This window comes from Ascaphus truei, chromosome 1, assembly GCF_040206685.1.
Source record: "Ascaphus truei isolate aAscTru1 chromosome 1, aAscTru1.hap1, whole genome shotgun sequence".
Lineage (NCBI taxonomy): Eukaryota > Metazoa > Chordata > Amphibia > Anura > Ascaphidae > Ascaphus > Ascaphus truei.
Genome location: NC_134483.1, coordinates 35,969,065 through 35,993,864, shown reverse-complemented (window position 1 = coordinate 35,993,864; position 24,800 = coordinate 35,969,065). Strand labels below are relative to the sequence as shown.

At 42.6% G+C, this 24,800-nt stretch overlaps 1 protein-coding gene across 3 annotated transcripts in view; it reads right to left on the bottom strand.

The window, feature by feature from the left end:
• SMAD4 (SMAD family member 4) overlaps positions 1 to 23,926 on the bottom strand; it is a 32,848-nt gene extending 8,922 nt beyond the window's left edge. The window contains exons 1-9 of one of the 3 annotated variants that reach the window (XM_075586378.1): positions 23,738 to 23,924; positions 15,279 to 15,614; positions 11,156 to 11,330; positions 8,898 to 8,927; positions 7,535 to 7,753; positions 4,076 to 4,195; positions 3,617 to 3,730; positions 2,140 to 2,190; positions 1,054 to 1,237 (exon numbers count right to left, since the gene is read on the bottom strand). In XM_075586378.1, the coding sequence (XP_075442493.1) occupies positions 1,054 to 1,237; positions 2,140 to 2,190; positions 3,617 to 3,730; positions 4,076 to 4,195; positions 7,535 to 7,753; positions 8,898 to 8,927; positions 11,156 to 11,330; positions 15,279 to 15,518 (1,133 nt within the window). In that variant the 5' untranslated portion in view covers positions 15,519 to 15,614; positions 23,738 to 23,924. Of the gene's footprint in view, positions 1 to 1,053; positions 1,238 to 2,139; positions 2,191 to 3,616; positions 3,731 to 4,075; positions 4,196 to 7,534; positions 7,754 to 8,897; positions 8,928 to 11,155; positions 11,331 to 15,278; positions 15,615 to 23,731 lie in introns of all 3 variants that reach the window. The other 2 variants (XM_075586369.1, XM_075586389.1) reach the window with 2 other exon arrangements.
• Positions 23,927 to 24,800: the final 874 nt, after the last annotated feature.

Below are 24,800 nucleotides of genomic sequence, written 5' to 3'. Positions count from 1 at the left end.
TACATTCCTGTACCAACTGTGCAGAACAAAACATATACATACACACATACTGTATATAAAATAGAAATGTGTATTGTTGGAGTTTAATATCCCATTGGGATTAAAAGTTCAAGCAGGTAAGCCACCAAATCAGCTCAACAAATGACTTCATTCGACAGTATATCTTTTTTTTTCCCCTCAAGGACTCAAACTGTAATCTTAGCCAAGGAATATGCATTATAAAACACATATTAATGCCATAAAGTTGAAAGTAGTACAAAATGAGAACGGAATTAGACTAGTATATGGAAGAAAAAAAACGTGTCTATATAACTTTAGGCCGTACAAGGTTTTAGGACTTTGCACATACTTGTAGCAGAACTTTTATTTTGAAAGTGCTTGACACTGAAAGCATAACGGCTAATAAATATTATGCCCTTACAGCTCATCTCATTCATGGGAAAAGCATTGTTATTACTGGTGAAGAGGATATTCTGATTCGGAAGATGTGAAGAGAGGGAAAAGGAGAGAAAAGGAGGGAGGAGGAGGAGAAGAGGGGGGAAAGGAGGGAGGAGGAGAGGGGGGGAAAGGAGGGAGGAGGAGAGGGGGGGAAAGGAGGGAGGAGGAGAGAGGAGGGAGGAGGAGAGAGGGGGAAAGGAGGGCCGAGAGAGTCCTATTTAATAGGGTAGCCATTGACTTGTATACCTTCCAAAACACAATGTGGAGAGATACCTGTTAACCAGAAATAGCTGGGAAATAAGTCAGTTTAAATATGCCGAGTCTATACAAAACGATATAAATTAGCCATTTCCCAAGCATGTTCACATGAATCTTGTATGTTAGAGATGAGTGTTTTTAGAGTTACATAAGTCAACTGTTACTCCACTAAATAGGACTCGCTCTCTCCACTCACAGAAAAGCCCTCTGCTATCTGTCTTTCAAAGACTGCAAGTCTCTTGTGAAGTCTGGACAAAAAAAAATTTGCAGGTGAAAAGGGTCACATTTTGCCTGGTTGAAGACATCCCGCAGGGACTTAAAATTTACACCATTGTTTTTCACAAAGTACCAAAATACCTTGCTCTTTCAATGGCTTCTGTTCTGTGAACATTCGAGAGTTGGCCTAGACAAAAGCGATCACCCCCAGAAGGGTCTACATAGCCATCAACAGTGACAATAGGGCAGTTTGAGGGAACTTTAAAGGTCTCTCCAACCTGAACGTCCATTTCAAAGTAAGCAATTGAGCACCAATACTCAGGAGCTGTAGGAAAAAATTAACAACAATTATGCAAGAGGCTAAACTGGTAGGAACTGATGCAGTAGCCCACACCCTAGGGAAAATTATAACCATATTTAATCGTCAATCACACAATATTGATTTAAAGTGACTTTTTATCACCCAGCCCCAAAAAAGGGTAGATGTGGATTAACAGTTGTCCGAATTGTTATACACAATGTAGGACGGAGTTACACTCAATTTAATGTCATTCGTGTCTTTAAAAAAAAAAAAAAAGGAAATAGGATACTTAATGTATCCTACTATGTTAGTCTTAGGGACGTTCTATAGTTTGCGGCCGTCCACGTGCGCATGTGCGAACGCGCGTGCACGTGCCGCATGCTTTTCGTGTGTATGCTGTGAGTGAAGGTACTGTGTGTGTTTGTGTGTATGTGTGTATAAGTGTAGAGATTGTGAATTATGTATGAAATAATATTTTTAAAATAAAAAAAAGTTGTAATAAAAATATTTATTTATTTCACTTTGAGACCCACACACACCCCACACCACACCCCCCACCCCCCCACTTCTTCATGTTCTCCCTCGTCGGTCCGCTCCAAGCCCTCTGCCGTGCGCGCGCACCATTTTTAAATGGCTGACTAACGTCAGCCAACTAAAATTCCCCGCGCGCACGGCACTATCCGGACAGGCCTTATACATCACACAAGCTTCAGGGATTCAGAAAAGCACAGAGTGAGGCATAACTGTGCTAATCTGATTAACAGCTGGTTCATAAACTGCTTTAAAAAGCGTAAATGTGAATAGTCCTACAAAAATAGAATCCAGCTTTTATCACAGAAACAAAAAGGCTGAGATGATAAGGTATTTTGTCTGAGGGAACGATTGGTACATATTAATAAGCATGGAGAAACAAAGAAAATACTTACCAGGGTGATTAGAGATAGGAGGCTGGAATGCAAGTTCATTATGAACTGGCCCTATAATAAAACATATTTTCACTAAAGTTTTACACGGATACTGTAGTAACAGCAACATTATAGTAAGACATAAAAGTACAAAGGAATAAGTCGCAAAATAGTCCAGGATGTGTGTTCTTCCTTGGACAGGGATTATTCAATGAAAGGGTTTTATAATAATGCTCCTTCCTGACAAGCATGACATAATACAAAAAGTATATTACACAAAATGTAGTGATTTACAAATAGGATGTACTGTATGTGTAAAGCAGAAGTCAAACTAGAATCAGTATAACACAGGACTGGGCTGCAGACTTATCAAGTCAATTATCCATGGAAGTCTTAACGTATTAGATCCCAGCTTTATATACTAGGGAAATATTTTCATGGTGGTCAAAAATTATTATAAAAAGAGAGGAAATCAGGTCAGGCTACTCTGGACGCCCCAGCAAGGGGTCTAAGAGAATAGAAAATAACAGAAAGGGTGCTGCGACAAATAATCCGGTCAAGGAATAACAAGCATGAGCAAAAGGGAGCCAAGCACACTAAAAATAGGAAAAAAATCAAAAGTTAGCAAAAAGGGTATTTCAATGACTATAGAAAGTCAAGGTTGCACCCAACGTTTTGGTGCCAACATGCACCTTTATCAGGTACATGGGATGAAGGTGCATGTTGGCACCGAAACGTTGCATGCAACCTTGACTTTCTATAGTCATTAAAATTACCCTTTTTGCCATATTTTGACTTTTTCCTATCTTTGGTGTGCTTGACTCCCTTTTGCTCGGTCAAATAATATTAAAATGTTCACCAGGTGTTTTGAAAGCTACCATGGCAAGATGGGGCATTTATATGGTTAAATTAATTCTGTTTAAGATTTGTACGGAGTGCATTTGCAACACACTGTACAGCAGGCACCGCTACAAGTGATGTGGTCAGGTTGATAACTTGCAAAACATGCAATAATTCAATGTGAGCTGAAAGGAATGAATGGATAACCTATAGAATATGAAAGTATGTACTTACAAATGATAAAAACTGGTAACAGCCATCATGAGGATTGGTGTGATGGGTTTGTAAAATCATCAGAGGAGTTAATAACTAGCTCTAAGAGAGAATTTAAAATGTCAAGTTCTCTCTGATATCATCCATAAACCTCATCTTCTCTCATAGCACCATCTCCCCTTTTTATTCTCCCTTGTCTCCTGGAAACTAGCTATTAAATCAATCAGACAAATGCTTTTGCTCCAACGTTGAACTACTATCACAAGCCTTTGAAATACCATATAGTACACTACAAAGGAACTACACTGCAAAGATACCGAAATCAAGTAGTAAAAAAAAAAAAATCCAAATAAAAAATTAAAATTTGGATAATCAAGGAGTGGATGGTTCTGGCCAATGTGCTCAAACAATATTTGAGGGGAAAAAAACAAAAAACAAAACTTACAGTAATGTCCAGGATGGGGCATGGGTGGATGATGCTGAAGATGTCCGTTCTGGTGGTGAGACATATTAGGTGTGTAAGCTGCTGTTCTACTTCCAGTCCAGGTTGTAGTACTGTCTATAACATCAGACAGAAGATGGTTACTACACTGGCTTTTTGTTTCCCTTGCTATTTACTTTTTAAGCAATATGTCTCACAGACGGTGGGAGTCTCAACACAATGCAGGTATGGGGTTTCCATGCAAGAAATGGAAAATAAAAAGGTCTACTAAATGTATTATGGTGTGAATCAATTTATTTAAGGGAATATTTCAGCCTCAAGTCATGTTTTGGGATGAGAAAGGCTTAATATGCGAATGACAGCTAAATGGTAATGTTTAATAGTTTGATGATCCATTGAGCCTCAACATTTGGAAAAAGAAAGAACCGTATTATACTCAACTGACAGCAACAGTTCACTTACTGTGATGATATGTTGCTGGTTGAGCACTGAAGCCATTTTGCTGCGCCCCTTGAGACGGCACAGAAGCAATCTGCAGAAGTCCTTCACAGTGACTTCCTGACAATAAACTGGTGGGCTGGCCTGGGAAAAGAAACCAACATGTACTCGCTGAATATTCATCAATATTACAACATCTATACTGTCCGCATAATATTATTACTATTATTATTGCTTATTTGTCAAAATCTGTAGATTGTAAGCACACGCCAGGGCCCTCGTTAATTTGTGCATGAGTGCGTGCCCATGTGTTTGTGGTCCTTATTTGGTAGGCAACGGGTTATGTAATTTACAGCTGTACCCCTACGGTGGCATATGCTGGCGCTTTACAAATAAACGATAATAAAAACAAAAGTGCTAAATAAATGTCATCGCAATTTAATGGCAAATTCTTACCTAAAAAGTTATATAGATGAGGAAATGCAGAATACCATATACTATATAAACGGTTGACATCAACATCACCGAACGTGCAGCAGTCGTTTCATTTTTCAAATTGTATATAAAAAATAAGTTGCTGAGCAGATCTTACCATGCATTACGAGTAATTGCAAGCGCTTTTGCCTCTAGAGCACAACCACCCAGATCTTTTGATAGGTGCGTTGAAATGCTAAGCTGGCATGAACATATGGAAAATGTGCAGTGACACTAGGCGGGCCAAGTGGTTCTTACTTGCAGTCAAATTCTAGGTTTCCATGCGTAACAATGACTACTTTGTTTTGTTGTGCTACAGAACCAGCACACAAAAGGGGTTAACTTCCTCTGGCGTTAGAGCTTTTCAAAAAAGTGTCTGTTTTTCCTCTAAGAGGTGATCAGTCAAATCTGGATAATATTAATGGGCCAACTTTATTAGTCAATAAATCCATTAACAAAACATGTTTACAGTTAAGTTTAGAATCAGATGTGCCAAGATGCAACCGGAACATGTTAATGTAATTTCAAGGGAATTCCAAAGTGCTCTGGACAGAACAAGGTGGTGAGACCAGGAGAGCATTCTCTCCCCCCCCCCCCTCACAGATTTACTAAATACAAGGTATTTGGGAGCCGATTCACAAGCATAAAGAATAAAGCGTTGTGACATGTAAAATCAGGCGGATTAGATTAAAGTAAACATGCCACAGTAATTATGGTACATAAGTCAGATATTTGTTTGCTCCTATTAAATTAGGAGCAGCCCTGGCAAGACTAATTCTAACACAATGATGTGGGTCACCACAATATACTACGGGGTAAAGAAAGTTATGGGGTATTTTATTCTCTGACCTATTCTGCGTTTAAAAAAAAACAAAACACCTATTCACCATACTCTGACATAAACCTCACAAGAGATTGATGAATGGGAGTTAAGGAGACAGGGGCTCATCTTTGTGACAGTGTGAGAATTAAAACCCTTCACTTGTGATATGAAATTAGAATTCAACAGAGGGCGTGTTATGCCAAATCAATAAACACTATGAATGCTCTTATTTTAAAACTTCAAACCTCTTTGAAGGATCTGATATGTGGCAATGTATTTAGATTTTCTGTTCTTATCCTGTTGTTTTCTGAAACGTTCTGCATTTCTATATTTTATGTCCTTTATAGCATTCTTTTTTCTGGAACTAGAGCACTGCAACACTTTCATATATTAAATCTACAATTTAATGAGTACTCTCTTTGGGCTCTAATTTAAACCTAATGCCTACATTGGGTTTGTGTGTTAATTACATATTTTCCTAGTCAACAGGGACCAAGGACTGAGGGCAAAACCTGGAATTATATTTGGTGGTGGTGGAAGGGTATTGAGGTGTAGTGCAACAGGTTTGTGGGGCAATATTGCTCATTTCGATGGCCCTGCAGGGAGGTTAAGGAGACCGCTGGAAAGCTAGAAGTATTGAGTCTTTTCACATACGCAAGTCGCGTGCTCACAGGTGTGCCGTACGTGACAATGCCTATAGTGACTTTTGAACAGTGTTCAACATTTGAAAGTCCTTTCTTCTAACTTCTATAAAACATTAACTTCCCCAATGATAATCTTCCTGAAATTCAATGATGTTCATGTGCCTGCTCAATGGTGGGATGTATTCTAGTGACTAAAAGGAGTGTTTGGATCCCTCATGTATAGCAGATTGGGGTTTCTAGCTTCCTATAGCAATCTAATAGTTCTGGATGTTTTTCTGTTTCGATGCACTGCATATTTGTACACCGTTCCCTGTGCTACACGTATTTTATATAAAAAGCCAAATATCTTCCATCATGCATACACCCTTTTATGTTTTTTACATTACCATACCATGACTACCTTGCAGATTCCCCTAAATGAACAGCAACCAGATTTAGTGTAAGACAAACATGCCCTAAGGAATGAAAAAGATTGTCCTGAATGGATCGGTTTCATTATTTCTCAAATGGAATTGCAATGTTGCTTATAGAGGCAATCCAAGCAGCACTTAAAAAAATTCATATTTATTTATTTTTAAATCATTATATGCAGCCTTTGATTAGCTTTATTGAAAACCACCTAAGCTGCCGATTGATTCGTTCTCGTGTGATCGATCGGCAAAATTCTGCTTCCCACTAAATGGCCGCCTTTCATTTTCAATCAATCTTTGTCAGTAACTCAGCAGCTACAATGTAGCCTTATATTACTAAGGTAACATTATCTATTGTTACAGTTTGCAGCTCAAACTGCTGGGAATACTGGCAACAAATGATCACAAACAGGAAAGTGTTGCAAAAAAGGATGATCGGTATATTAACTCAGCGGTGCGCAAAGTGGGGGACGGGAGAATTTCAAAGGGGGGCGCGGCGGCTACAGAGGTCCCGCGCTCTCCCCTAAGGCACTTAAATTAAGTGCCTGGGGGACACCGTGAGGCCTCTGCAGCTTCTCTTACCTGATCTTCTGCGACGTGTCGCCATGGTAACCAGCATCAAATGACGCTGCGGGGTCACGTAACGGCACATTGCCATGGTAACGTGACGTCAAATGACCCTGTAACGTCATTTGACGCCAGAGTTGAGGAGAGGGGGCGCGAGGCAGGAGGTAGGGGGGCGCAAGTTAAGAACTTTGCGCACCCCTGTATTAACTCATTAAAAATGGCATTAAGAGTTGAATTTATATTTTAAAAAAAAAAGTAGTAACTTATCTAATACTACAGAGCTGATTAATTTGAAAATCAAACATGTAGTATATTGCATGGATTGCTCCTTTAAGGGAGACTGATGCTGTAACACCTTCAAAATAAAGATTAACCCCTTCATTGCCAGAGCGGCCTGTTGCATTGAAGAGGCACATTCTGGGAAACGTGCTTGCATTTAAATGCAGGAGGGATAAAAGAAAGCAAGTTGCTTTGCAATATGCTGCGGGCTACTCTGGCGGCAGAGAGATTAGAAAGGCGACAAACATTTGTACAGGTATCTTCGTTTACACTGTGACCATCTTACTTGTTGAAGCGACAGAAATACTGGAAAAGTTTGTGGCATTGGGAGTGCTGGGCTCACTTGGAGCCAGCAGCGAAGGATTGCTGTAGCCTTCATTGGATGACCGGTTACTCGGTGGATGTTGGATGGTCTGAATTGAATGTCCATCTGCCGTCGTTAATGACTGCGGTCCTTCAACATAGTCATGACCGTACTCATCCTTCACCAGCATGCTAGATGGAGCTACAACACAATACAGAAACACTGAGCTGTGCGTGGGTCACATTATTTGAACATCAAATATGCCAAAAAAATACAAGAAGAAAAAAGATATTTCCAGAAAAGTACCAAGAAATTACCAAAAGGAAATTAAAAACCAAAAGTTTCTATTGTGATCAATTGGTAAGAGCGACAAAAATGATGCCATGCAATGTTTGAGGCTCTCGTTTACACCAGAGCTCCCCAGTGCCTGGCCAGGAACGCCCCTGATATAGCACAGAAAATCACTGAGCGGGAGATGAGCAGCACAGCCGGGATAGGACAGAAATTGCCAAATACAGGGAGGCTACCCGTCATTCAGAATTCCCTTTTCGCTGCCAACAACATTTTCAAACAATGATTTGTGCCAGTTTTGTGGTGTATCCTAGTAAGGCACACAGTTATTTTCAGAACAAGTTCAACTTTTAATTTGGTGTTGGTCCCAAGTATATCAGGTCATATGACTTCAGCACTCTCCATAATATGCAAACACACCCATTTTTTTTTTTTTTTAATTCTTTGCAAATCAGTATGTGGTATGGCTGTTGATTATTCTGTCTGAATGGGCCACATTACAAACCATATAAACTTATTATATTTGAACTAATAAAATACAGAAAAGACTAATTGTAAATATTTTAACTAGAACAGCTCTTACGGAATACGGATGCCACCACGATTTAAAAAAAAAAAAAAAAAAAAACAGATACAGAGGTCGATATGTAAAAGCGGCGAGAACTACTGTCATAAACCACTATAATCTATGCACCAATTAGGTGATAGAAAAACATTTGATTTTCTCTGGCAGAGATCCCCACTGTTTGCAAACCCAGCAGATTTAGAGACACATTAATAATTAAGAGATTCTTTTTGGAAGATACCGGTTTTTTTTTTTTTGCTTACCAGAGAAATAAACTAAAGTTAACAATTTCTGGATTTTTGTTCTTTCAAATTACAGTCTGCCACAATTTGTTGATTTTTCTGTTACAAGCAGATTTATTTGCTATAAATGAAGTAATGATCCTGAGAAAGTGTATTGTATCCACAGTTAAAGCACGAAGATAAAAATAAATGTATGAATAAGTACATCACCTGTGAAATAACCTAAATCAAAAGAAGGATTACCTACCAGAACTTTGCAATGTCAGTCCAGAAAGATCTATAAAAGAAAAATAAAGATTACCTTCCATCTAAAGGAGTAGCCGACGATGCAAAATCTTCAATGCATCAGAAAGAGCAATGCACTTAAAGTAACTGACTGAAAGGGTACATACTGCAGAACTTGATTTCACTTAATGCAGGAAGGATGAAAGAAACAAGATGACGAATCAAACTTTAATTACAGACAGAATAAAGATTATTGGTTTGAAAACACTGCACCACACATCACTCATCACTGGCAATTTCCCTGCTCCGATCTAGTTGCCAGAACATTAATATAGCTACATGTTTTTTCTCTCAGTCTGGGCTACAAAACAAGCCGATTCCAAGCCCTATATGCATTTAACTCTATATATATATTTTTTTTTAAATAGTTCTCTTTTTATGGTCAAATTTTCGTGGAGGTCCCTTCATGCTCAGGTTTGCACCTCTTATTAGCAGAAATAAAGAGGAAGAGATAACAGAGCACTACTCGCTGACATCAATGGTTAAGAAAAAATGAGGAAAAGTGCGTATTCCATAAAAATTTGATTATTTATTGGTCATAAAAAAAAAGGATGGCGATGGTGTCACCCCAAGAACCTTTGGAACCAGGGATATACACGTGGACATTGCAACATACCAGGGAGTTTGTTTGCTTCATGTGGCCCAAGTTTACCATTGGACTTTAGGTATGTTATGGGTGATTTGACATGCTACGGTTTCTGGACGGTCTTTATATACTACCTTCACTTTCACCAAGTGTTGCACTAACCAGTATGCTACACCGTGTACCTGTCCATTATCTTATGCATGCATTCCCAAGGTTTGCTATATGAGAGCATCTTTTTATATATTCTTTGTGTCTGTACATTGGTCTTTAGCACCACGAAAGTTCTTTATTGTCCTATTAGCAGAGGATAATTTCCACTTTGTGGAAAAAGAATAGGTGCCACACGCTGCTACTTACATGTTGCCGTACATGACAAATCGCCCTGGAATAAACATGGACAGACAATAGAAAGTGTGCGGCGGCAGCCGAACGACACAAATGTGAAGAGTCAGAGCAGCACGGTGACCAAATAGAACCATGGACAAGGAATTAAAATCGAGATGACAAAAGCTAGAGAAGACACTAAATATATTGGTTTAAAAAAAAAAAAAAAAAAACCCCACCAGAATAAAGCAGCAATCCCAACTAACTAATTCACTTTCATATTATAAAAAGGATAGGCACTCGGGTGTCCTCCAGAGCTGAACAATTATTTTAATTTCCAGCGACCCCCCCCCCGATCCCGAGATACATCCTGGTTTTTAAGCGAGATTTAAATGGCTGTCCTATAGAAAGCAGCAGCTGATGTTGCAGCTTTCTAGTGGCCAGATTTTGCCGCCATTTTGTTTCCCCTGGAGATAGATTTAAACCTGGTAACTTCCCCAGTAACTAAGGTGAAAATGCAGTTAAACAATAATAATTAGGTGTAGAAGGGGGAGGGTGTCTAGCCCCATTAACTTCTTCAGTGCCAGAATATGCTGCCATCTTTGTAGCCACAGACCCTATGGCACTGATGGATCATGTGACCTCTCTTTGGGGGGTGATGTTATGACTTCCGGGTTCGGGTCCATGGATAGGAAATGAAGGGAGAGGAGACGGTGCCTTCAGTGCAGTCCCCACAAAACAAGCAAATGACCATGTGTACAGCATACGGGCGTCTGGAGGTGGCACTAATTATATATATTTTATATAATTTTTTTAGGGTGAAACTTTGTGATTTAACTTTCTCTACGTTTGAGGACATCTGTACCATATCTATTTATATGCTCAAGAAATGGCCAGATCTTCTATTTACACTTATCACAACAAAAACATTTTATAGTAAAAACTCTAATCTCCAATTTTATAATCGTGGCCAGAGTGCAAAAACCCCAATTACCAAGAAACCCAAACAGTGCTGTTTCTCTGTAAAACATGGTAGCATTTCATTTCAAATTAAAGTACATCTCCTTAACATGAAATCCTTATTCCAATGTGGCTTTATTGTGCACTAGTCATTTAAGTAGCCAAGGCAAAAAAAAAAAACAAGAGTAGAGGGATATATAGATATATCATAAAATACATTACACTAATTTCCTCCAGACTGCAAGCATAACACTTTGAGCTTCCAACCTATAACTAACCGGTTTACGGCCTGGGGAAAATATCAACAAATCAATTACTATAGGATTATTTTCTCTCTCTCTGGTCCTTACCAATTCCAGGTGACACAACACGTTCGTAGTGATAGGGATTCACGCAGACACTATCACATTTCAGATCAAAAGCATACTGACAGTATTTTACATGCTTAAGTTCATTCTTATGAAGGTCTGGCCACCTCCAAAGACGAGCATAGATCACATGAGGGAATCCCTTCCTGCCAGCCACCTACAGAGAAACCAAATGTTATACAAGTTACGGAGAGAATATGTATATATTAATAGATAGATGATATTTACTGCAATGTGGAACTGCTGCGTAAATTTTTTTCTCAGTCACATATGAACCTTTATCTAGCCTCAAACATAAGTCGTAGGCAATACACGATCACACATTTGAATACACACACACGGCATATGAACACACACAATATGCATATAAAATACAGTGTGTGCGCGTGTTTATTTTTAAAGCCATTTCGATATATAGATCCATCATGGAAGAAAAGCATCACTCCCGAAATAGCAGTTCGTTGCCCGCGTGCACAATACCTGGTGATTACTACTCTAAAACAAATTATACTAGTCAGAGGAATAGGACCAAGACGTTGACGTAGTACATACATTTTTTATATAATTCAAAGTAATCCGTGAGTACCTAGTATAATTTTGCTGTATAGATTTCAAGTAATAGATCTAGGCACACCCTTTATTGTAATCCAGATGTCTGGATATGTGTCACTGCCAATATATACATACATACATGCACAGAAAAAAAACTAGCGTGAAACCTAATCAGGGATGACATCTTAGACATGTGCACAACAGCAAATACATAACTCTGTGTATACCAATACCAAAGCGTTAAAAGAAACATCCATGCAGAAGGCTCTCAAGGGAGTAGGGAATATGTTACAACTCAATAAATGTTACATAGATGTTGCAAACCAATTTTCATGGGTTGCCATGTATCATTCCTTTATATTTATTCTCCCATGAAGATTAGTTTGCAACCTGTGTATAACATTTATTTTGTTGTAGAGCGGCGGATGGGTGTTCAGGGGGAGGGGGAGGGAACTTCTATGGGGCAAGGCAGACAGTAGACAGTAAGGAAGTTAAAGAAGAAATACAGGCCGGTTTATTTATTATTTTTTTAATACAGGCTTTTAACAGGGGTTCTCTGGAGCTGAACCCCATTAATTTCAGCTCCGGGACCCCACATAAAGTGGCTACCGGTACCCACTAGGAAGGCAAGCATCTCCAGAAGCAAGGGGTCATCAGAGCTGAAATTAATGGGGTTCAGCTCCGGAGACACTACTTCAATCTTGAATAAATAAAAAAAACACAACATGGACTGCTTCCAAGAGTGGAGGTTGCAGGATGGGTGAAGTGGCATGATGTACAGTAGGCTCAGAAGTAGGTAGGAATTAAGTTGCAGGGGTTGAGATGTTCTGGTCCTTGCCCATCCTTCAATTCAAGCTATGGGAACCAATAAGACCGATAGATAACGTGACAAACTTAACAGAGAATTAGGCACTGTCCACATGGACATGTTATGCTTGTTCAGTAAACAAACAAAAATATGTCACAATTCCGTAATGGTTGATGTACACCAACTTTTTTTTTTACTGCCCGTGTCTCGGGAGCAGAACAGCTTTAATTTCAGCTCCGGTGACCCCCTGCTTCCAGAGACTCTTACCTCCGTAGGTGCTGCCGGTGGAACCCGTTGGCTGGACGAAGGATATGGAGGTTTAAATGTTGCTGCTTCCTATTGGCCCGCATGATGCGGGAGCTTTTAATCTGCACTGGCTGCACCTTCGGAGGCATTTATTTCGGGAAGCACAGGGTTTCCGGAGCAGAAATGAATGTGGTTCAGCTCCAGAGACTCACTGCTTCATACCAGTTAAAAAATAAATGTAAATCATGGTACAGCTCAACCCCGTTATAGCGTGATCCGCTACAACCTGGATCCATTATAACGCGATCTGAGCGTGGCTCCCGATTTAGAACATCTCCAAAGTTTTTTTTTTTATATATATTCAATGCTTTATTGCTAACAGACACACGGAGACAGACAGACACACACTTGGCATCTTTATCTAAAAATCAGCCTTTAGTAGTCATAGAAAAGGCACAGTATGTGGGAGCTGCCTAAAGTGAATTTTTTTAAAGTTTGGTGCAACACCACTAGTCTCTGGAGACCACACGTGGTTCAGGGCCCACAGTTTAAGAACTGCTGGCTCAGCCACGATTGATGTGGCAATGCAAAAATCCCCCTCTTTGTCCATTTGAAACCCTTTCCCTGGCAGGGATGGACCTGCAATGTAACCAGGCCGCTGACAGCACAAGGGTTAAAAACAGTGAGGAAACCAGCCACCCTGCTTGGTATTGGACAACATAGCACGTACAGGGCTTATTTCAGCATGTAGTGTAGAGCTGTAGAAACAATGTTATTAGCCATCCCCTTGCTGAAGTACTAGGACAAGATTGAAGGAAAAGTTAACATTAGATTCCACTGATCTTATGTCATTTTTACATTGCCCTTTTCCTTCCATGCCAACGACTCAACCTTACACTGCCTTGCAGAACATATTGGAGCAATACAAATATTACCTTTTCATACAATAGTGGTTTAAAACACTTCCGGAGTAAGATTGCTCTAAACCCCCCTCCTCAACCTTGTATAAAAGCAGACTGAACACTATCACCCGTACGATATGATGTAATCTGTATTACCCACGTGCTGCTCAGTACACAACTGAAAAGATTATTATTTTTATGAGCTTTAAAACTAAAAGGAACGAAACCTGCTAAATCAGGAGGTGGGGAACTAGACCACCAAATAAGGACCTTCCCATGTCTAGCCCATGCTGCACCCCCACAATAGAGCAATAGACATTGCTGCTGGATTAGATAGCTGTAGTGGCCATCAGCACTTATTTTAGCGATTTACAAATACAGGCCTATAATGTATTTATTACTCCCAACGCACCAGCGCTCTCTGCATGTAGTAACCTCCGCTGCCCGCATAAAGCATGGGGGGCGGGCTTGTATCAGGGAGAATGAAGAAGCCTAGTACACGATAGGTTGAGTGTAACCGTTCTGGGGGGAATGGAGCGGGGGGGAGGAGGGGTTAGGCAGTAGGACGCAGCGCTCGGAGGCCCGACACCTACCTCAGGAAGCACGGTCAGAGCGGGAAGAGGCCATCCGGCCTTCACCGCAAGCACGCTCAAAGCTCAAGCGTCTGACCACCGTAGATGCCGCCGGGGGCCTTTGCTTCTTGGATATGAGCTCTGGGCCGACCAACAGGCGCACGGGCAGCAGCCAGGCATACGGCAGCGAGCGATCACAGCGCTCTCTATGACGGCAGCGAGCGATCACAGCGCTCTCTATGGCGGCAGCCAGCCACCCTGCTTGGTATTCGCCAAAACAGCGTCAGATGGAAGTAGCGTGGGCATGATCGAGCCGTACTGCGTGGTTTGAGCGGTAAAGTGAGCCCAGCGATGGATGTGCTGAAGGCGCGGAAGAGGAAGCAGCTAGAGGAACCCGCTCGCGGCCATTTATTTTCCTGCGATCCAGTTATAACGCAGTCGCATCGGGTGGACCCAGAGCACGGCGTTATAACGGGGTTCAGCTGTAATTTGCTGGTATGTGCCTTAAGATGATTATCAGCTTGTATAAAAACTATTATAATACAACAGTACAGACAAGACAAAGCATAAATTGCATCTGCTTAAACCTGCATTTACTCTTCAAATTAAGATAAAGTAAGGTAGTATGACTAGTATACACTAAAATGAACCCCTGCAGAAAATTAGACCCTGTCCACACGGGCATGTGATGCAGGTTCAATAGAGAATAGGTGTTGCGATGCTGTATTTGCTGGCATACACCATTTCTACAATATTGCCACTGTAAAGAAAACACTTTTTTTACAGATGTAAATGACAAATTTTGTCTGGTCGACTTTGTAGTGGTTAACCCAACTTATTCCAAAACGTACCCCAAAGTAACTCAACTTACTTTGTTTTTTGTTACGGTATAAAGAAGAAAAGGGATACATGCCAATCATAACAAGTATTTTTAGTGGCACTACCCCACATACAATGATGCACGACTGGTATATGCTCATTTGTTTAATGCAGGCAATATATAGAATACTTGACAATGTATTTACCTGGAGTCGGCCATCTAACGTTCTCTGTATAGTGACACATTTGCTGGGGTGAGCTCCATTGGTTGTTATTGCTGTAATCAATGAATCCAATTCATCTTTCTTCTCCTTCAGCTTTTTTACTAAGCTTTCAATTGCTCGTTTTGCAAATGTCTCACTTTCGCCTCCTTGCCGATGACACATCAAGCTGTGAACGATGCTCAGACAGGCATCGTTGCTTGTGGGCGTGTTGGTAATCGACATACTGTCGAAGGAATCCAGTTTCGTTTGCTTTGTCAAACTTTTCAGTAACTATAGGCCGCAGCGATACAGAAATCTGACCAAGTCCTTTGCGCAATCCTAAAAGATTAACAAAAAAAAAAGCAGACATCAGTATGGAACATCTGAATTTAAAAAAATGTATTATGATCTATAGCGGTATCTGCAAAATCTTTACGTGAGTGAACTAGATTTAACCCAAGATACATATCCTTGTGTGTTTGTGTACTAATGCAGAGGTTACTTGCAACGCCATTGTAGGCATGCCAGTACAGAAGAGCAATATCGTGAACAGAAGTTGCCACCCATTAATGACCACTTTGGCTTCACATACAGGCCCAGATCCACACAAGGGTGCTAAGCTTTCCTCATTCATATGAAGGAGAGTAAAAGCATGCTGATGCTTAGCACCCTTTTGTGGATCTGGGCCACAGCCTCTTTATGCGTCTGTGCTCAGGGCATAAAATACTATCCTGCCAAATCTTTGTGGCAGAAATGTATTGGGCCTGTAAATTCTATGCACACCTGTCAGCACTATATATAAATTATTTAAGGTTCACAAGTAAATTCAATCTCACATGTTTTGCCCGCACATATTTTATCTATGCCGCTGTGGTGCAAAGAGAGGCTGACAAATTGAGAGAAAACAGAAATGAAAGACCAGAAAGCGACATTCCCCAATATCGGATACAAATGGCAAACATTTTTTTTTTAAGCTTACGATTTGTAATATAAACAGTCTTACTGGACGGATATAGCTCTGGTAACAAATTTTCTAGAAGTACCAAATATAACTGCCCTTTTCTCTCACAGAAACAATTATACTTTCAGTTTATTTGTATGTAATTTGTAGCATTGAATAAGAAAACGCTATTAAAATCAGCATTACTCCAAAAATATAAATGGAAGCAGCAACAACCCCATATTACATCAGCTGTTATGCCCTTTTCTACTGAAACTATTTTTGCAACATTTACATCTGGTTTATGGACTCCACTAGTACAGTATTAGGGTTAACCATGGAAACCTCTTAGCTTAATGGGTGTGAATAACAGGGGATATGTTAAATTCCCAGTATGGAACATTTCTTACACACAAGTTAATAGTTACAGTTAAAAACAATATGAGACCAAAGAGAGGGGGATATATTCTGAGGAATAAAATAAATGATAAGTGTCCATTTTACAATAATCAAAGAATGAAAACAGACCAAGCAAATGAGTGCACATCTAAAATGATCAAAAAAAGCTCAGAAAGCTTCATTTACAGCATCTGCAAGGCACATATATAAAATATATTAAAAATGCTTTCTTGATTTAATATTCTATTCGTGGCAGTCACTTCACAAAATTCCTATTGCCCTTCACGAAAGTCAATATGCTCTGTTAAAGCTGCAGTCCAAAAAAAAAAATAGGATTGAAGGGGTCTCCGGAGCTGAACCCCATTAATTTCATCTCTGGGGACCCCCTGCTTCCCGAGATAGGTGCCGGTAGCAGCTCCGGCTGCGCTGTGTGGGGATATTGAAATGGCAGATTAAAGTCCCGCGTCACAGGGGCCAGTAGGAAGCTGTGACAACATCCCTCGTGTTTTCTTATTGGCCCAAGTGGCCAGGACCTATAAACCGCATAGAGATACTACCAACAGCCCTTACGGACATGAGTATCTCCGGAAGCAGGGGTCACCGGAGCCGAAACTAACACTGTTTAGCTCAGGAGACCCCCTGCTTCAATGCCATTAAAAAAATAAAACACATCACTTGGACTGCTGTTTTAACAAGTCTAAGGTGGGTTTTTTTTTTTTAGTTAAAGCAAATCCTCCATGCAATATCCTACATCTGTGTTTGTTGGTAAATAAATCAGTTCTGTTATATTAGATATAAACTGTTTTAAATTATTCAACTCTTAAAGAGGCACTCATTTTTTTAATACAGGATTGAAGCAGGGGGTCTCTGAAGCTGAACGCCATTAATTTCAGCTCTGGAGAACCCGTTTCGGCAGGTACTTACCTCCGTAGGAAGTGCCGGTAGTCACTCCAGGGTTCACTATATGGCTGCTTTTCAAAGCTACCGGGCCAATAGGAAGCCGTGACATCATCCGGTGCTGCTTTCTATTGGCCCATGTGACCGGGGGCTTTAAACTGCAGAAAACTGCAGGAGATCCCGGCACCCCCTTCAGAGGTAAGTATCTCTGGAAGCAGGGGGCACCTGGAGCAGAAAGTAACGGGGTTCAGCTCCAGAGACCCCCTTATTCAAATCTGTATTAATAAAATTAACAAAAACGGCTTGGATTCCTCCTTTTTTTTATTTAGACCATCCATTTTTCAGGGAATACCCATTTCAAAATAAGAAACCAGCTTTGTATTTTCTTAGGCAATATTACCTGTGAACCTCTACCAATTAGGGAGACAAATTATTGCACCCAGCAGATTTACATGGAGCAGTTTAAAGCTGCGCTTATATAGTCGGTGACGGCGCGTCAAAACAAATGCATTGCCGCCATCGTGTGCGCTTATAATAAGCGCGGAGCAACGGCTTGGTCACGATTGCTGGAAGTCATCTCAATTTGATTTTTCCAGCGACCGTAGCCTTACGTCACCGGCACTATAAGCGTATGCTTAGGAATAAATGAATAATGCTTAAATAGTAATGAGGATGACATGATGTATGTGTAGGATATACATATAGGACGCTTTTGACCTTTTCATGATTTCACGCATACAGACAGAACGCACATGCACAGTTCTGGTTTGTGCTAGGCAGATAAAAGCAGAATTTGTATTTAAAGCCACCTGAAACATAAATCAATGCAACCACAGAGTCTCACTAATGGCAACAGCAGAAATACAACTGTCCTTGAATTAGAGGAAATGAAACTGCTTATTGGTAGATTTTTCAGTAATTTAAACGCTTTACTGAATTTGATACCTTAATGGATTAAGAGGAGTGGGGAGTCCTAGGGGAGCACTATATTGCCATCACAGCCACATGTCACGTCTCATAGGTACTTCCCGTCCAGAGTTGTCAATACAAACTAAGAAAATCATTCTTCAGAGTGCTCTTAATAACAAAGGCATACAATAAGCAAGTACGTCATTTAGACCTATTGCCAGCACATAGTATGGGACCTGAATACTGGGATTTAGCCTCGCACTCATGGGTCAGTGTATCCAGTGGTACTGTACTGTTGTCAATTAATGTTGGGTCACACCATGACTCTGGTAAACGATAAAAGGGTTGCAAGCGTCAAGGGTTGACTGAGCTTTTCAAATTTATAGGCAACGTGCACTGTGTTTCAGCTGCTTTATCCTTGTATTTTTTTTTTTTTTGGCTGAAGGAGTGAGTAAAGACACTTATTCTGGCACTGCGAGTTTGAAGCAGGGGAACCTTGTTCAATTGCCGGTGTTGGCTCCTTGTGACCTCGGGCAAGTCACTATCTCCCTGTGCCTCAGGCACCAAAAAAACAGATTGTAAACTCTACAGCGCAGGGACTATATCTGGAAATATATGTCTGTAAAGCGCTATGTAAAACTAGCAGCGCTATACAAGAACAATTATTATTATTATTTTGAACCGACAAAATTCATAGAAATGTAATTTTATATAATCTTTCTGTATCAGGTATAGTTTTTTTCACATTGCATCTCTGAAAGAATGGCAGTCATTAAAAACTACCCTCATCTCTCCCATGCTGGAATTGATTTAAAAAAAAAAAAAAAAAAAAAAAAAGGGGGGGGGGGGAGACTTGTTAACTGCTTATCTATTCATTTTTATGTTGGTCGCCGAAAAGAGGAATGTACATCCCTTCATAAGTCAATGGATCCAACTTCTTTATACAAGTATGGTTAATAATTGCTTGAAACACCACATATCTATTTGTCCCACATCTGATTAGGAATAATTAGAAACGTCTACATTTTCTGCCATCCTGCTACTTAATCCGTTCAGGCCCAAAAAGGCAAATTGACAACTAAACCGGTTCAACAGGCAAGTGGAAAAATAAAATATAATATATATAATAAAAATCTGAAAACATAAATATTTTGAAATTGTTTTAAATGTTTAACATTTTTTACTTGTAACAAAAAGCTTTGGAGGTTTTTATTGAATGTCTTTTTGTAATAAAGATTGCTTGCCCTGGGTAAGGCTACGGCCCCAGGGGTCACAGCTGCATGCGCGCCGTAGCGTCTGGCGGCACGTGCATCCGTTTAAGCTGTGACCTGCGGTCAAAGAGCAGAAGATCTGACAGGGGGACAGTCATGACGTCATACGGCTGGTTGGCCCTCATTTGACACGATACATATAGCTTGGCCCCCTGCAGACGCACTTACCAAAATTCCCTCCTACTGTCTCTGTACGTTCTCCCTACCTACCAATTAGACTGTAAGCTCCTCGGAGCAGGGACTCCTTTTCCTTAATGTTACTTTTATGTCTCATGCACCTATTCACGACCTGTTATTTATATTATCTGTTATTTATTTGATTACCACATGTATTACTACTGTGAAGCGCTATGTACATTAATGGCGCTATATAAATAAAGACATACAATACAATTGGCTGAACCGCCGCCGTGATGTCGCCTATGCGCCAAAAATCTTGTTTTTTGGCCAAGGCGCTTGCGCATAGCGCCTTGTGTGCCCATGCACACACGCCGACTGGGGCCTGCCCCATAGAAGGCTGTGCTCTGGCGTGGGGTGCACCCGCCATAGCATGCGCAGCAGCGGCCACTGGGGACCTAGAATACACTGTGCTTTCCTCTCTCGTCTGCATTAATCAAACATATGTATCTGATATGTTTGAATCCAGTGTTTCCTGACAAAAAGCAAAAAATAAATAAAAATTCCACAACATACAAATAAGACACTTGAAAGTTCATTCATTACATCTATGCAAGCCAATTACAATGTTTTTTAAATTGGGAGGGGAAAAAAATAAAAAAAATGTTGGCTTGCTAGTTTGAACTCCCCCTTGAAGCCCCTCAGTGCAAGAGACCATTCTGTCAAGAGAGCCTGCGACACAAAACATTGAAGGTTCCCTCAGACAAAGGGATTAAAAACAGTGGAGGGACCGAGCCCTTCAACAAAAATAAAGCAGGATGTAAACAAACAGACAGCATGGGATGTTCCCTCCCCCTGTGCACCTATCACACACCTCCAGGCAGCAAAACCCCAGCACCTCCCTCTATTTACCCAACCTGACAGCAAAACCCCAACACCCCCCCCCCCCTATGTACCCATTGTACACCCACAGACTGCAAAACCCCAGCACTTCCCCCTATGTACCCATCCTGACAGCAAAACCACAGTACCTCCCCCTATGTACTCATTCTGACAGCAAAAGCCCAGCACCTCCCCCTATATACCCATTGCACACCTCCAGACAGCAAGACCCCAGCGTTTACCTAGTCCCATCACCCCAGTAGTTTTACAGGCAAGCAAAGCAGTGCAGCAAAACCCACAGTAGAACCGCTTTTTCATTGTCCCACAGAGGACCACCAACTTATTTACACACAATCAGTGGTTTGTGGCATGAGTACCAAAAACAGTGCTCAATCCAATTCTGAACTGTTAGACAATGATAGATTTAAGTCCACATATCATGGTAACAGGAAACTATATCAGCCAAGAGATAGAGTATTTTGACCCAGTGCTATTTTAATGCAGCAAAGACACTCAATGTAATGGCAATAGTCCATGTGTCATAGTAAATAAAGGGTTAACATACCATTGTTGTGTAGGACTCCACCATACCAAACCCTTATGCTGCAGCACTGTTCCAGGTCATCATGTCTCCATGTGAAGGAGAAATATAATACTCACAGAAGGCTGGTTCCTTTGCAGCGTGCAGCATGCTCAATGTTCAAATTGAAGTTGAAATCCAAGGATTCCTGCGGTGCACAGCCAAGTAGAGTAGCGGACCAGCAAGGTGTGGGTTAAAAATATATTTTATTAGTACAACATGGTACAGGGGACACACACTGACGCGTTTCGGACTGATATAGTCCTTAGTCAGAGCTCTATGACTAAGGACTATATCAGTCCGAAACGCATCAGTGTGTGTCCCCTGTACCATGTTGTACTAATAAAATATATTTTTAACCCACACCTTGCTGGTCCGCTACTCTACTTGGCTGTGCACCGCAGGAATCCTTGGATTTCAACTTCAATTATTTACACACAACCCTTCTTTTTTAAGATTTAGGAAAGTATTTTATAACGCCTCTGCCAATTCCTACTTCCCCAGCACAGCTTAAATATTCCTAGACTACAGTACCAACAGCTTTGACATAGTGTGTAAATAAAGCAAATTTTTTATTCAGACAATATCAATACATTTCTAAGTCAGTTTGAGCCAAATAATCTGCAAGAACCAGACCATAAGCCAGCACTAAATGAAAGGCTCAGGACCCAGCAAAATTACTATCACCACACATGAAACTCCTCAACCACTTAGATTGTAAGCTCTATAGCGCAGGGGTTTATTTTCCTATTACCCAATTGTATATTTGTTGCACTTATTGCAGCATAATGTTATAATTCCCTGCACTGTGTTGCCTCTTTTATAAAGCACTGTGTACATTATTGGTATTACACAAATAGAAAAATACATCTGATTCAACCTACACGTAGGGACCCTATAAGCCAAACCCATTGTTATTTAATATACCTTGTACTGTAATTGCGTAAAGTGCTGCACACAATGTTGGCGCTGTATATATAATACAAATGTTCAACTAGACTGAAGATGGTAAACACAATAATGACAATAATCAGGAGCTGGGCCCACAGAAGCACCCCACGGGTAATGATGGGCCACTTCAAAGCGGGTGAAACATTCTATCTACGTTCACACATTTGTTAAAAGAGTGGCTGGTATTGTGTTACTAGCCAGTATAACAGACCCACAAAGTAAGGTCAAAGTGACACCTTCATTGGCTGTAACAAGAGGTTATAATGAGCGCAGCTCTCTGTGCCGCACATCTCCAGCCAGATGTAAAGGGGCCTGTGTGGCCCTGACACCAGCACTCTTTATAACCTCGGGTTACAGCCATTAAAAAAGGTGTCACTTCTACCTGTGTCTGATCCCCTGGGAAAGCTGCACTCACAGGACAGGCCTGAGGGGGTACAGGTCCCGAGTGCCTCACTGCACACATTACAGTCTCTGGGCCCCGCATGGTATGAGATGACCTGCAATAATCCCCTCCGTGTGCAGCTCCGGGGTACCTCCCAGCCGGCCCCAGCTCCGGGGTACCTCCCAGCCGGCCCCAGCTCCGGGGTACCTCCCAGCCGGACCCAGCTCCGGGGTACCTCCCAGCCGGACCCAGCTCCGGGGTACCTCTCAGCCGGACCCAGCTCCGGGGTACCTCTCAGCCGGCCCCAGCTCCGGGGTACCTCTCAGCCGGCCCCAGCTCCGGGGTACCTCTCAGCCGGACCCAGCTCCGGGGTACCTCTCAGCCGGACCCAGCTCCGGGGTACCTCCCAGCCGGACCCAGCTCCGGGGTACCTCCCAGCCGGACCCAGCTCCGGGGTACCTCCCAGCCGGACCCAGCTCCGGGGTACCTCTCAGCCGGCCCCAGCTCCGGGGTACCTCCCAGCCGGCCCCAGCTCCGGGGTACCTCCCAGCCGGCCCCAGCTCCGGGGTACCTCTCAGCCGGACCCAGCTCCGGGGTACCTCCCAGCCGGACCCAGCTCCGGGTACCTCCCAGCCGGACCCAGCTACGCGGTACCTCCAAGACGGACCCAGCTCCGGGGTACCTCCCAGCCGGACCCAGCTCCGGGGTACCTCTCAGCCTGCCACAGCTCCGGGGTATCTCTCAGCCGGACCCAGCTCCGGGGTACCTCCCAGCCGGACCCAGCTCCGGGGTACCTCTCAGCCGGACCCAGCTCCGGGGTACCTCACAGCCGGCCCCAGCTCCGGGGTACCTCACAGCCGGCCCCAGCTCCGGGGTACCTCTCAGCCGGCCCCAGCTCCGGGGTACCTCACAGCCGGCCCCAGCTCCGGGGTACCTCTCAGCCGGCCCCAGCTCCGGGGTATCAGACAGCCGGCCCCAGCTCCGGGGTATCAGACAGCCGGCCCCAGCACTGGGGTATAAGACAGCCGGCCCCAGCTCCGGGGTACCTCTCAGCCGGCCCCAGCTCCGGTGTACATTACAGCCGGCCCGAGTTCCCCCCCCCCCGGTCTGGTGAAGAGGGAATGAGACCTTAACTCTGCGCAGGACAGTTTAGCGAGAAAGCGGCGGCCGCTTGGCCTTTTCCCTCCTCCTCTCCGGCAGCTCCACAGCGACTCAGGCCGCGGACAACAAACCCTGACGGACAGAGCGTGCGCAGGAGCAGCGGCAACATCCGGGTCACTCAGTAACAAGGGGGCGGAGGGAAAGCTGCCCGTGTCGGGGGGCGGAGAGAGGAGGTCGGGGGGCGGAGAGAGGAGGGCGGGGGGTGGAGAAAGGAGGGTTCGATAGGCCACGCCCACTCAATGAGCACGTGCCCGGGCCCCCAGGGGAGGCCGGATTGAGATAGGACGGAGTGGCGCGTGCAGGGTTGGTTGCTGAAGGGGCGGGGAGGCGCGTGCAAGGTTGGTTGCTGAAGGGGCGGGGAGGCGCGTGCAGGGTTGGTTGCTGAAGGGACGGGGAGGCGCGTGACGGGTGGGAGAGTGGCATAGGGCTGTTATATACTTTGTGCGGCCGTGCGCGCGCGCATGCCTGTGTGAAGGCGCGTGCACTTGTTGCACACATTTTGTGTGTATACTGTGCACGAGTGTATGACTGTATGTGTGCGCGTGTGTGCGCGCGCGCGTGTGTGTAATTTATTATTTATTAAAAAAAACATTGGTAAAAATAAAATATTTATTAACATTGTGCAGACACATACATACACACATACATACATACATACATACACATGCATACATATATATATATATATATATATATATATATATATACACACACACACACACACACACACACACACACACACACACATATATACATACGTTTCAGCGTCGGTAGCGGCGCAAAATCATTGTATTCCCCGTCTTCCCCGCTGTCGGCCGGATGCACGCTCACTCCCGTGCGCATGCACGGACCTTATATAGAAAGGCTGACTAACATAAGCCAATTATAAGTGCCGCACGCACGTCTTAGCGCACGCGGCCACTATATAACAAGCCTTAGGGCTGTTCAATAGGGGGTGCGCTTGCTGCGCCGTGCACGCACGGCAGTTATAGTTGGCTGTGGTTAGTCAGCCTTTCTATAAGGTCTTGTCCAGGGT